The sequence below is a fragment of the Sinocyclocheilus rhinocerous genome, unplaced genomic scaffold, assembly GCF_001515625.1.
Source record: "Sinocyclocheilus rhinocerous isolate Xijiao unplaced genomic scaffold, SAMN03320098_v1.1 scaffold373, whole genome shotgun sequence".
NCBI lineage: Eukaryota > Metazoa > Chordata > Actinopteri > Cypriniformes > Cyprinidae > Sinocyclocheilus > Sinocyclocheilus rhinocerous.
This window is the reverse complement of record NW_015626866.1, coordinates 199,361-214,059: the sequence shown is the minus strand read 5'-3', so window position 1 is coordinate 214,059 and position 14,699 is coordinate 199,361. Positions and strand designations below refer to the sequence as shown.

The window sequence follows — 14,699 nt, the reverse complement described above, 5'->3', positions numbered from 1 at the left end:
AGGGGTCTGTGACTATTTTTGTTAATATAATGTAACTGATTTGTTAAATCTAATGACAAATGGTGTGTCTGATTGGTCCAGACTCTACATATATATATATATGAATAAAAGGAGGGGCCCACCAACTAACTTTACACTGCTTAAAAATAAGTCTTAGCTTATCTCCCAGTCCGTTGTCACAAACAATAAAGACAGAAGTTGAATTATTAAACTGAATGTTTTAGATAAACCAAAATAAATAAACAAAACGACATGTGTACACAAAAATTAGAATTAATTAAAAGAAAACCAGTACAGTAACTCAAATCAATATACACTCAGATGGTAATAATATCCAAGTCCCGTACCATTGATGATGAGAGAAAAAGATCACCCAAATCTGTTAATTAATAGCAAATCTGAATTTGGAAATATATCTGTCCCACAGCTTATGACAATGTCCAACATAAGATGCAATCATTGTCATTGTCAAGATTCGATTGACTCTCTCAGTCAGATTAGTTTGGGGATGGTAGGCCGTAGTGAGTTTTTGAATGACTCCCCACTGTTTGCATATTAGGCTGAGGAGTTGAGAGGTGAATTGTGCACCACGATTTGAGACTAGGTAGGCCGGCGTTCCCCATCTGGTAAATATCTGCTCTGCCAGAATTCAGACTATCTGAGGGGTCTTAGCAGATCTCAGAGGAAATATCTCCATCCATTTGGAACAATAATCCACAATAACAAGTAAATACTAATTTTGCTTGACACTTCTTGGAAACGGTCCCATGAGATCAATGTCCATCATGTAACCAGGTTCAACAATGGGTGTAGACTGTAGATGACCGGATATTTTTGACGAAGATGGTTTGTACTTTTGACAGACTTGGCATTCTTTACAATATTTCCAAACATAAGCTCTGATAGTAGGCCACTATACAGTATCCAGTAGTCTTGAGTAAGGTCATGAGTTTACCTAGGTAACCACTGAGAGGATTGTCATGCGAATACTGAAGAAAAGCTTCAGGATGATGGTTGATGAAAAGCAAGTTGATGTTTTTGACCGCTTCGTCCATCTGGAACACTACGGAATAAGAATCCATTGTCTGTTATGTAGCGTACTCGTGATGTATCTTGTGGGCTCTGAGTTGGTATTTTGGAGATCAGTTCCTGTATTTCTGGGTCGCTGTTCTGTGCAGTTGCTGTCTGTGGGAGATCTATTGGCATACAGACTGGTGGTGCCAAAGGATAAGAAGCTTGAGCAACTGCAGTGTTAGGTTACATGGTGAGACTTGGAACCCTGGATAGTACATTGGGTACCACATTACACTGACCTTTTCTGTATTTGACCGTGAAGTGAAACCCTTGCAGTCGTGTGGTCTATCTGATGAGACATGATGATGGTTTTGGTGCTGAAAAGCCCAAGTCAGTGCTGCATAATCAGTTAATACTTCAAATGGCCGCCCTTCAAGATATGGTCTCCACTTCTCTACCGCCCATACCACTGTTAAGCATTCCTTCTCTGCTATGGAGTAGGACTTTTCAGCCCCTCTCAGTAGTCTGGATACATATGCAATAACGTTCCCTTCTCCTGCAGATTCTTGTGTAAGAACTGCTCCCAATCCAATTTCACTGGTATCGGTTTGAACTCAGAATGTTTGGTAGAAGTCTGGAGACGTTAGAATAGGACCTTGTGTTAAGTCTTGTTTGATAAGGTCAAATGCTTTTTCGCACCGATCAAGTACATGTTGAGTTTTTCTTTTTCAATGCATGAAGTGGCGCAGCCTTTTCTGAGAATTTGGGAATGAACTGATGGTACCAACCGGCTAAGCCCAAAAACCTTTGGACCTCTTTGAGAGACTGTGGGATGGGAAATGAACTAACTGCTGACACCTTTGCGGGGTCGGTTTTGATATCTTCACTTGAAATAACATGACCTAGGAATGTAAAAGACTTCTGAATGAAATTAAACTTTTTGAGGTTGAGAGTGAGACCTGCTTTGTGGAAACAATTGAAAACCTGCTGGAGATGTTGAACATGGTCTTGCTTATTCTTGGAATAGACCACGATGTCATCAATGTAAACCATGCAACATTTACCTTTCAACATTAGTCTCTGGATGGATGCTGCTGCATTTTTCACCCAAAAGGAAGACACAGAAATTAATATAGCCCTGAAGATGTGATAAAGGCTGTTTTTTGAATGCTGTCTGCCTCCATTTCTAGTTGCCAATAGCCACTCCTTTAGTCAAGTGTAGTGTATACAGTTGCCCCATGGAATGACTCTAAGATGTCCTATTTTTGTGGCATAGAATAGGCATCAAGGAAAGTTTAGGCATTCAGCCCATGGTAATCAAGTCTGGAACCCCCATCTTTTTTTCTGTACCACCACCACTGGTGCTGCCCAGGGGAGCTATATGGTTGAATGATTTTCTTTTCTAGCAGCTCCTTGATTTGACTTTCAATGAAAATCTGCTTTTCGATGGAAATCTTGTATGCTTTCTTTCTAGCAGGACGTTCATCTGTGGTCATGATACGGTGCTTGACCAAGTCGGTATGTCCAATTTCCTGGTTGCAAACAGCGGGCCAACTTAATATCAGATTGTCCAGTTCTTGCTGTGTCCGCGCATGTCAGTATCTGCTTGTTCTGATAGTTGATGTATAGACTGGAATACTTCATCACTGCAGGGTGTTAAGGGTATGGCAAGCTAAAATACATGGTAAAATGAATGTCCTGCTGAAGGAATGGAAAAGTGACAGGTGCTTCAGTGCCTTCTATTGGGGGCTAAAGTATACTGAGCCTCATTAAAGTCCAAAATCGACCCTGCTCTTTACTTTTCCACACATCCTTCCCAACAGCAGTTTGTCATTGCCCGTTGGCCAGAAGGAAAGCTCCAATGGGTAGGTGTGTTTCTTTTCTGCTTAATCGTTTGCAACATGATTTTTGAATTAGTGACAACGTACTGCCAGTGTCCACCAAAGTGGTTAAATCTGTGTCTTGTGGTTGTATGGGAATGATAAGATTTTAGATGTGGCATTGCACAGTATTTTGGCAAGTTTGGACAACTCTGGTATTAGCTGTGGTTGTTCTGCATTGTGAATCATTGACTGAAGTATTTCTCTTCTTCTGCTCATTCACACTGACTTGGGTCCAGTATTTCTTGGACTCACCAAAGTCTCTTTTTTTATCTGTGTACCCACTCTTACGAGTTCTCCTACATCTTTAATATTTCCACGTAGCAAGCTAGCAAGCTGTGGCTAGCAGTTGCACAAGCAAGCTTGAACAATCTCTCTTTCTGATATTTCCTTCTTCCATCTCAAGCAAAGAGCTTGGTAGTGAAAAGCAAAGTCTCTGAAGCTTTCCTTGCACCTTGTCTTCTCTCCATCAGCTTCCTCACTGCCACCTCTTCATAATCATCAATCAGAAACTATTGCAGAAATATCTCTTTAAATTGTTTCATGACTAGCCATATTATTTTTATTTTATTTATTTTTATTTATTTATTTTTTGTGACAAACACTGGGAAATTCTCAATAATGTATATTAAGCTTGTTGGTGACCCCACGTTGGACACCAATTCTATAACCGCCATCCACAAAAGAGGCACACAGCTATATGAATAACAGGAGGGGCCCACCAACTAATAACTTAATGCTGCTTAAAAAAAGAAGCCTTAGCGTATCTTCTCAGTATGTCACAAACAATAAAGACAAAAATTGAATTTTTATACCTTTATATAAACTGAATGTTTTAGATAAACAAAACAAAATGTGTACACAAAAATAAGAATGAACTGAAAGAAAACCAGTACAGTAACTCAAATCAATATACACACAGATGGTCTGTAAAATAATGTGAATGAATAGAAAAGAATATGACAATGAATATAAAAAGCTTATCTGACAGTTCAGAGTTGTAGATTAGTGACGCTTTGGGTAAGTATGGAATCACTGCAAAAATAAATAGCAATTAGCCCTTCAAGTGCTCTTCAAGTAATCAAAAAAAAAAAATAATAATAAAATAAAGTAATATTTTACGAGTCCATCTACAAAAAGAACAGAAACCTAGCATTAGCTAGAAAGCCCACACATAAATTATGCAGATCAAGTAAAAGCAAATACACAATGCACAACAGAACATAAGGAGAATCAAAACTTACATGATTTAACTGGAAACAAAGTTTCTCAATCAAGATTCCTATGAAATTTGTAGAGGTGCTAAGGCAATACCATGCTTCCCCTTTTCCAAACAAATCTAACTTCTTATACTCTACTACCTGATTAAATACATGGGGTTTTATCACAAAAGCAATCAAGTACCCCCTAGAGGTGAATAGGAAAAAAACAAAAAAAACAGCTAGCCTTGTTACAACTTTACATAAAATTCAAACAAATATTCATGAGATGACAAAAATAATTGCTTCAAAATTCATATTTTCAGTATGGATGTGTTTAATCATTTATACTGTAGAGCAAAATGTCTAAGTATTGTCACTTTATATTTACCACAGACCTTGTTTTACTCATACTACAATTTGGAACAAAGTAATTTATTTTGAAATGATTATGCCAAAGGTATCCGGATGGTATAGCTATTTCCAATGGAAATTAGAAATGCAGATCCATGCACACTCTGACAGCAAATTTTGCCGACAACCCATTGCTCGTTAGCTGAGTATTCGATTAGAACTACAAACACGAAAAGTCTTAAAAATCTACAAACATAGCAGATATGCAAGACCAATGGACAAGTACTGAAAGGGGTTTGAGTGATTAATAAACAATATCTAACATGATGAAAAAATATTTATATAATCGTATTTGCATCATATTTTATTTACATCAATATTGTGAGCTTTTACACTGAACAAAATTATAAACGTAACACTTTTGACGCAAGTTTTGAGGGAGCGTGCAATTGGCATGCTGACTGCAGGAATGTCCACCAGAGCTGTTGCCCCTGAATTGAATGTTCATTTCTCTACCATAAGCCACCTCCAAAGGCGTTTCAGAGAATTTGGCAGCACATCCAACAGGCCTCACAACCGCAGACCACGTGTAACATTTGAGTTCAGCTCATGAAAAATGGGGGCAAAAACAAAAGTGTTGCGTTTATAATTTTGTTCAGTGTATTAAGATACATTTGGTCATAAACTTTTCAATGCATCATTATGCAAACACATTAGGATAGTTCTCGGCATGAAAGACACATAACTGGCAGATCAGCGCGTCTCTTCATTTTTCTCCAATAAAGTAGGAAATTAAATTAAACAAAATGTGGATAATGCTAACAGTGACAAGATGATTGACAGGGCAGTTTAAACAGAGACAAAATGCACATGACTAAGCAACAGAGCGGTCCATTAAAGACGCAGTTATGACAAAGTAGTATGTCCCATAGCTTAAGCACTGTGTTTTTAGAACACTTGTCATGTGCAAGACGATGCAGAAGACAAAATAAAAGATCGCTGTCTAGTGCATGTTTACAAAAACTATTGAAAAGTAGCACAATGGAATGGAAAAATGCAGTCTGTGTGAATGGTGCCTTAGTCTTCCGCATTTTGACATTGCAGCTGCAGCACTCTATTTTTTTTTGCAACAGAGCGGTCCATTAAAGACGCAGTTATGACAAAGTAGTATGTCCCATAGCTTAAGCACTGTGTTTTTAGAACACTTGTCATGTGCAAGACGATGCAGAAGACAAAATAAAAGATCGCTGTCTAGTGCATGTTTACAAAAACTATTGAAAAGTAGCACAATGGAATGGAAAAATGCAGTCTGTGTGAATGGCGCCTTAGTCTTCCGCATTTTGACATTGCAGCTGCAGCACTCTATTTTTTTTAATAAACTAAAAGACATACAATTCAATTTGTATAGGTATGGAATTAAAGTTATAAATTGTACTATACATTAGCTTGCTTATTTTGCTCAAGAGCATGATCTATTTGAGACCATATGTCATACTAACAAGTAACTTCGAAACAGAAACTGGTCGAGAGTTGTAGTTTCAACAACAACTTTGCTGTTTTGTTTGCGAATGTTCATTTGAACAATGGTTTTGGGAAACACTCAGTCAAAACACAATGGAACTTGCAACTGGCTAACAATGCTTTTGAAATACACATCCCTGAAAAAGCAAAGATGATTTTAAATTGTGTACTTCTGGGTGTCCAGCGCCAGCTGAACAACTGCCATTACATAGACCTAAATAGAAATGCTTACTGAAAGCAGGTACTGAAGACTCTAATTAAATTAAATAATTATTTCCACCAAGTTAAATAAAATGTACAAATTAGTAATAATAGGTCAGGATAACATTACATAGCAATACACATCAATGAGATTTAATATTGTATGGATCAGTGAGATTACCCATCTGGATCTCTTTTCTTCCAGTTGGCAAGGACTGCATCAGTGTAGATGAGAATCGGGGGCAGACCCAGTCTCTGAGACACCTCACAGAATGGCACCGACAGATTCCGCGGAAGCACCTGGAGGTTCATAACAAACATAAAAAGTCAAACAGTTCAGTTCTGTGCTTCAGTCCTATTAGTGGTTTTGGAATGCATATAAAATGATTGTTGTACTTTTATTGTTTCTCTCTCGCCCTCTTGCCATACGTAACCCACAGTCATCATGCTCAAAGCCAGATGGGCCAAACGCAGCTCACAATGTGTCCGCAACAAATGAGTCTCCAACAGAGGCATCTGAGATATACAGAACACAAAACAATCACAGGAACAATCATAATTTTATTATTAACCTTTTTCAGACCCTGCATCCATTCTAACCATCCAGCCGATGTGTGTGTGTGTAAATACATATAGCAGCTGACTAACATCAGTTAAAGAAGCAGCAGAAATCTGAGCTAATCCCAATACAGTCTGTCTCTGAGGGTCCCCCCGCCACACACACACACACACACACACACACTTGGTACCTAAATCACAAAAGATTATTAGATTTAAAGTCAGTCTGAGTGCACAATGTCTGGATTTGAGCTTTAAAGATGTCAAATTTAAAGAGGTCTGTTCTCCCCTAAGTCAGAAGGAAGAGAATTCCAAAGGGTCCCAGTTCAGGTCCTGGCAGCTGAGATTTGTACACATTGCAGCTTGTTAAAGTCTGTGTGATCCGGAAGTTGGGGCCAACTTTACTTCAATGATGTATTTCCAGCTGAAATAGAATATTAAATAGAGGGCAGGGTTTTATTTTAGTACACCTCTCGCTCACAGGAAACTAATGGTTGGAAGGGCCTGGTTAAGAATACTCTGCCCAAGCCGTCAAACTGACGTCATCAGAGAAGGAATGCCATTCCAGAGCAGAAGTAAATGTTCAGATTTTGATTAAAGATTACCAAATTAAACTTTTTTTTTCCAGTGGATTAATTGTTCACCTCAAGACTAGCAATGTGCGATAGCAAAGTAAATAGTGTACATTTTTATTTCAAGAGGACTTTAAGTGGAGATTTAGAAACTCCGGTTAAACGGGCATTACAGTAATCTATCCGAGAAACAACGAACAAATAGATTAATTGAAACTTGAAAAAAAGGATGCTTTAACAGTGCTATGTACAAAATAATAAAATGTAAGACTGGCATCGAAAATAACTCCAAGGTTCCTTATTTTACTTTTGGTCTCCAAAACAGAGCCATCAACAGACAAAGTAAGTGAAGTAGCTTTAAAAAAGTTGACGACGGGAACCAATAAGCATGACTTCAGTTTTACTACTATTCAGGCAGAGAAAAGTATCATTCATTCTTGTTTTTATCTCAGAAATACAATCAGATAGATAACAGATGTCAAGGATTTTAGCAGGTTTTGAGTATTGTTGGGATGGTTGTTGTTGCAGCATGGACTGTATTTAGAATGACATGAGTTATTTACAGTTGTTCATGCCTTCATAGTGCAAGCCAGGATTTGTTGTATTCAATAAAAGTAATTTACACATCCATTACATTAATAGTATAGGATAGAATGAAACATGGTAGCAGCGGTGCATTTTTGAAGAGTAAGAGCACAGAGATTTAGCAGAGACAACGAGAGAGACCGGCTGAGTAGTCTGCAATGAATAATTAATAATACTGAGGATAACAGGGCACAAAACATCAAAGCAAGATTTAAATAAGCTTGTGGAAATAGGACTAAGCACACAAGTAGTAGATTTCATGCTAGATACCTCCCTTTTTTAGAGGCTCAGAATAATGCTGTGGAAAATGTGTAAGAGAAATACCAGTAAATCCAGAAGGACAAAATAGTGAAGCAGTTGTGACAAATTTGTTTACAAACATTATCAGTTTTAGAATTGAAAAAAAATAATAATACAGGAATTACACAGCAGTTGAGAATCAGGCAAGGAGGTAACAGTATTAACTTGAAGCAATCTATGCATAGTTTGAAACATGTGTATGGGATTTCCTTGATTATTTACAATAGTCTGAGAGAAATAAGATGATCTTTCAGTCTCAATTAATTCTCTGTAGTCATCCAGAAGATACTCCATAAGCTTGATAATAGACATTCAAGCCAGTAAGGTGCCATTTATACTCCATTTTCCGACAAGCAGTCTTCCTAGTGCACAGATTGTCATTATACCAAGGAGCAGAGTGGGCGAAAGTAATGTTACATGACCTTAGAGGAGCAAAAGAGTCTAAATTAGTAGCCAGAGCATTATTTCTCCTCCAAAGATGTAGAAGACAGATCACTTAAAGTGGAGACAACACAATTTGAAAAATCTATCTGATCAATAGACTTCTATTAACATACGGGGATTGTAAATCTCCCACACGCTTCCCACAAGCTAACACAAGAAGGAGGGCTGTCTTAAACCAGAGCGGGGTGGTTTGGCAGTGCACTAAGCATTAATGATAAGTCCCTCACAGGCATTAAACGAGGGCGGGGAGGGCTCAAATGCCTCTCATCCCTTAAGAAGCTCGTAACGAGGGGGTGCTTACCCGCCGCAGCACTAGTGGCATTAACTTGACAGGTGCCAAACGCTGGTCTGTCAGTGACACGTCTGTGGTGATGACTTTCCACCTAACCACTCTGCCCATAATAACTCCCCGCTCGTACATGCTCCTGTCAATCCACGGCGCCAGCACACTCATAAATGCGCACAGTACCACAATGAACGCCATCTCCACTTCCCCCACGCCCTGCAGCACGCGATCATTCAGCCAGACTTGTGACAGCCTCGTATGCAGCAAACCCAGGCAGCAAACGGTGACTATGGCTGCCATCAGACCAAGCAGTCTCTGGTACAATTTCAAGGGAACAGCCTTGCCTGGCACAAAAGAGGTCAAAGCATTGAGTATGGCTTGAAATCTCTCTGCTGATAACCCCGCAATCATAGAGTGCAAGTCCAAATTCATCCCCAGGAATGCAATGGACTGGCATGGCTGCAGCGTGCTCTTTTGCATGTTCACTGAAAGACCTAGGCGAGCTAAATGGACGAGGAGCTTACGTTTGTGCTCCTCTAGCACCGTTCGGGACTGAGCGATGATGAGCCAGTCGTCGAGGTTCAGCATGCACATTCCGCATAGTCTCAGGGGAGAAAGCACTGCGTTCATGCACATCATGAAAGTGCACGGTGCCAGAGCCAGGCCGAATGGCAGGACTTTGAATTGATAAGTAACGTCCTCGAAAGTAAATCTCAGAAAGTGCCTTAGATGAGGGGCTATCTGGATATGAAAGTAGACATCTTTCAGGTCTACCGATATGAAGGTCTACCACTATTCCCCCATCTTTTTTCGGCACTAAGAAGTAGCGGCTGTACAGCCCACACTCTCGCTGCTCGTTGGGCACTCTCTCTGGTTAGAAGAGAGAGAATTTCTGCATGCAGCAGTGGGGCACTCTGCTCCGGCACCTCTGACATGATCATGCCACTGAAGCGGGATGGTCTGCGAGCTAAATCCCCGTAACGGAACTTCTTTGATGACCCCTGACATAATGGCGACTTGGGATCGCAACGCGAGCTGACAAAGACCTCGATCTCGTGGAGAATGGAGCATTGGCACGCACAGTTTACGGAAAATACTCCAGGTCCGGGCCCTCCTCAACCAGGGACTTCAGGAGCCTCATCTGGAAAACCTGCAGGATCGCCATTGTATGAAGGGCAGATGCTGCATGTCGAGCAGCAATGTATGCCTTCTCAGCGATGTGGGCTGTGGTCCTACATGGCTTAGAAGGCAGAGATACGGACTTCCATCCTTGGGACGGACTTGCCGAAAAAGGGAGCTGGTCTTTGCGGGACGTCTGACTGGCAGCCTGCCTTGAGATACGACCTGTCCATCCATTTCCTGGTTGGCTGCCATTGGCTATTTCTGTGCAATAGTGGGATTCAATGAGGCTTCAGGAAAGTTTGGAGAAGGATTTCCACTAGCGATTACACAATGTTGAGAGACCAAACTGAAAGGAAACAGAAGTAAAAACGACAGTCCAAAATATAGAAAATGGCACCACCTCATTGCAACCATAAAAGCAATGAAAACAAGATTACTTAAATAACTTGAATAAAACAAAGAAACAAAATGGTGAGAGAAGAGGCAGCCAAATGCACCATCATACATTAACCAGCATTACAACATCTGGCTGTTGCACCTGTTCAGAAACAATTAGCGTTAGAAATAACAGATCAATGATTTTAACTGTAATTAATAAAATTATAAACAAATGTGTTTATTGATTTTTATATAATATATAAAAAGTGTTCTTATTTTTGTCTAAAGGAAACATAATTTGTATAAATAATACTTTGTGAAATGAAGTTGAAATGTGACATTAGTAAGTACACAAGTATAACTTACTTTTACTCAGTTTAACTTGTTAGAGTTCACATAGCTTTAATTGATTCCATCAATGAAATTCAAAATGAATAATTCTATCAGAAACAAGTTATCTGTGCAGGTAAGACTCTTTCAATATTATGTTCTTAGTATGAAAGATCATACATTGTGAATTCTGAGGCGCAAAGAATGGGAAAAGATGAGTTCTAGCACATTTCTGGCAATGTCCATCCAGGGCTTGTAGTACACCGGAAGGTCTTTCTGAAACACAATGTAGATGTGTACGATTATATAGTATGTGTCTATAATACAGTCCATAATAACATATGAAAAAATGCTCAAGAACATATATTGTTACATCATAATATATATTCTTATCTAATATAGTATAATTTTCATTTTATTTACTGTTATGCAAATATTTTGATTTAAAAAATCCTATGCATACTTTATATTTAATTTACATCATGAATAAATGTATCCACTAAAAGTACCATACAGTTATGCTTTTTTCTCCTCCATAAAATTAAATACGACAGATTACATAGTCCCTAGGTGTATCTTGAGGTGGTTTCTAAGTTTTAAACCAATCATTAAAAGAGATGCATAATCCCATACTAAATGTAAGTCAAAGTTAACAAGTTATTAATTTTAAAAATAAAAAAATTAACTGCACTTGTCACCAAATTTACATCAAAGTCATCTTACAAATATTTCTAAGACCACTGTCTATCAGATTCTGAATATCAGAATGATCAAAATCATAAAATTGTGTTTTTGGAGAGAAAAGTTTTTATTAACCTAATTATCATTAAAGCAAATAGATAAAGGTCACTCAGAAAGCAAACTGTCAAAGTGTTATGCTGTCATATACAAAAATGTCTTACTGTGTCTGAATATATATGACTATACAGTGCATGAATGCAAATGATAGTTTGTTAAAACCTTCTCACCAGCACAGTGACACTCTCAATGTTTTACTATAACAAGTAATAAAACAAACTGCAATTTTGTACCTGTGAGCAATTAATCCTTTTTTTTTTTTTTGTCATAAATTTGCCTTTTCCCTGCCAGTTCATTCCCCTATATTGTACATTGCATAAAATGCCAATTTATTACATTCTTACTACGATGTTACAATTTGCCAAGAAAAAAAAGACCTACCAGAGGCTCAGGAAGAATAAACCCACAATCCTCAGAGATGTGAAACTGTCCCAAAGACAATAGTGTCTCTGTATTTTTCACTTTAGTGTCCATAATTTTTAGTACAGTACTAGTAACTGACTCTCCATATATCCCACTGTCACCACTCTAGAGGTGGAATGAACCTTATCTGCTGGGCAACAAAAAAATGTTCTTTCTTTTTCTGTTCTACCATTAACAATGACCTTTCCTCACTTCCCCTATCAGAGAGATAATCAGACCCGGAGTGGCACCACCACCATAAATGCAGTTTCACATGGGACAAGGCAAGTGTCTGGTGCATTTTTAAAGAGAGACACACATAGACTTGTGCCGGTATTCGGTAATGTGATATATCACGGTAATGAATATGCATGATATTGTTATCGTGGGCACTTCTAAATACCGTGAATAATTATATATTACAAATTATTTAGAATTTTGAATGCATTTTAAGAATACTTTTCCCATCAACTGGTCAAAATGCACAACACCGCTGTATGCTGCGTGAAAGACTGGGTGTGCACTCTGATGTAAACAAGCGCGGACGAGAAGCACATGGCGGAACATGTGAGAGACGCTCTGGATGAAAGCGCACTTTCACTCTCTGACAGCAGATGGCGCTAAACTGCAGAAATAATAATAATAATAATAATAATTCATTTAAATGCAGCCGTTACCCCGGAAACCCTGTAAACAAAGCAGCTGCACTACTTTCTGTTTCTGAAAGGTGCTTAAATGATTTAAACAGCCATTCAGATTTGTGTATTTGCTATGATGTTCACTTTTTTTTAAAACTAAATTACAACATCGTGATAATACCGTATACCGTGATAAAAGCATTAGCAATTAATCGCAACATGAGAATTTGATACCGGCATATCCCTAGACACACATAATGTGGCAAATCACAGGTGGTTTTGGTTGCAGTGAAGATGGTGTGCAATCTTGTAAATTGTAATATTGGATGGGCCTAAATCTCCCACTTCTCCCTGCTTTCTCTTTATACTTCACACAAATGCAGAAAAAGCATGTGTGTTACATTATTGTATAACTAATCACCACATTTACTTTGTATTTAATGCAAATTCTCTCTCTCTCTCTCTCTCTCACAGACAGACAGACACACGTTTGTACAGTTAGCTTTGCAGGGACTTGCCGTAGATTTCAAACGTTTTTGCCTAACAATATTTTCTATCCACTAAACACAAACTTATCCCTCACAGAAACCTTTTTGAATTTTCAGATAAATTATAAAACATCATTTAGTATTTTTTAATAATTTATTTCACTGTTGGCCAGTCCCCACAATGTCAAAAAAAGTCAGATTTTACTTTCCTTGTGGGGACATTTGTCCCCCACAATTGAGGATAAACCTGTACACACAGACACACACACACTCACAAGTGAGAAATAGTGAATCCACATAGGCAGGCATATGTACCATGTACATTACAGATAGTAGTTATAAAATTAAATGTTCATGTGCTAGGTTTAAATATATATATATATTTTTTTTTTACAGTCAAAATGACGGGAATGTTTTTTTGTTAGTATACATCAGTGTTTTTTGTTTAACTCAACCTCAGTTAGGGTTGTGAACTGGTCACACACATGAGCACTGTTAATATAAAAATATATCAAACAGCTAGTGTTAAAATCCGGCAAACATTTTTTCAGTTTTTCAGCTTTTAACATTACAATTAAAAAAATCAGTAGAGTTTGTTACTGATACAAGTTTTGTTTAGCAAAAAAGAATCAAGTATCTTACACTGTTCTGTGTGAGATGTATTCCCACAACTGCCCTCTAACACCGACGGATATTTGCGCACATACACACGGTGTAGCTAAGGTGTAGATTTAAATATTGGTAAAAGAATTAAACTAAATAATGAACAACAAAAAATATATATATTTATATTCAAGCCTTTCAAGCTTTGGTCCTCTACTACAGGAGAGCAAACACTCACACAAATAGTTAAATGTTTGAATTTTTATGACATCATGTGGAATGCAGTTGTTTTGTATCATACACTTGCTAGGAGATGATATCGGGTGTAATCAGTAGTGCGTGCATATCAACCACACAAAGAATGTAAAACATCTTCTAAGGAAGTTCCACGGTGTTCAACAATACTGGTCTGGTGAGTTTGCGCGTGATCCATTGTGAACCTTATAGTTCAGGATAAAAGTTCAAGCTAAATTTTCAATGCAATTAATTACACAATTTGAAAGTCAAAGTGAAGTGACATGTGGCCGAGTATGGTGACCCATTTTCGGAATCTGTGCTCTGCATTTAACCCATCCAAGTGCACACACACAGTAGAGAACACACACACCTTGAACACACACCCGTGGCAGTGGGCACCCATATTGCTGCGGCACCCGGGGAGCAGTTGGAGGTTCGGTGCCTTGCTCAAGGGTCTCACCTCAGTCGTGGTATTGAGGGTGGAAGAGAGTGCTGGTTATTCACTCCCCCCACCACCAATTCCTGCCGGACATGAGACTCGAACCCACAACCTTCGGGTTATAAGTCCGACTCTCTAACCATCAAATGGCTTAGCAATTATTGTGTTAAGGAGAAAACATCGTATAGACTACAAAAATTACCTTTAGTAAGAAAAATTTTACTGGATTCAGCACAGAATTTATTACACATACTTTTAGGCTACAACAGCCATGATTTGTTTTATTTATTTATTTTTCTTTCTTTTTTTCAGAAGCTACATCTGAATATTCATTTAGATACATTTTACAG

The 14,699-nt window shown here is 38.3% G+C and overlaps 1 protein-coding gene across 1 annotated transcript in view; it reads right to left on the bottom strand.

Moving 5' to 3' along the window:
* Window positions 1-12,016, bottom strand: part of LOC107718947 (indoleamine 2,3-dioxygenase 2-like) — a 26,439-nt gene extending 14,423 nt beyond the window's left edge. The window contains exons 1-4 of the mRNA XM_016526202.1: window positions 11,920-12,016; window positions 10,925-11,016; window positions 6,566-6,685; window positions 6,351-6,469 (exon numbers count right to left, since the gene is read on the bottom strand). Of these exons, the coding sequence (XP_016381688.1) occupies window positions 6,351-6,469; window positions 6,566-6,685; window positions 10,925-11,016; window positions 11,920-12,016 (428 nt within the window). The remainder of the gene's footprint in view (window positions 1-6,350; window positions 6,470-6,565; window positions 6,686-10,924; window positions 11,017-11,919) is intronic.
* Between the last annotated feature and the right edge of the window lie 2,683 nt (window positions 12,017-14,699).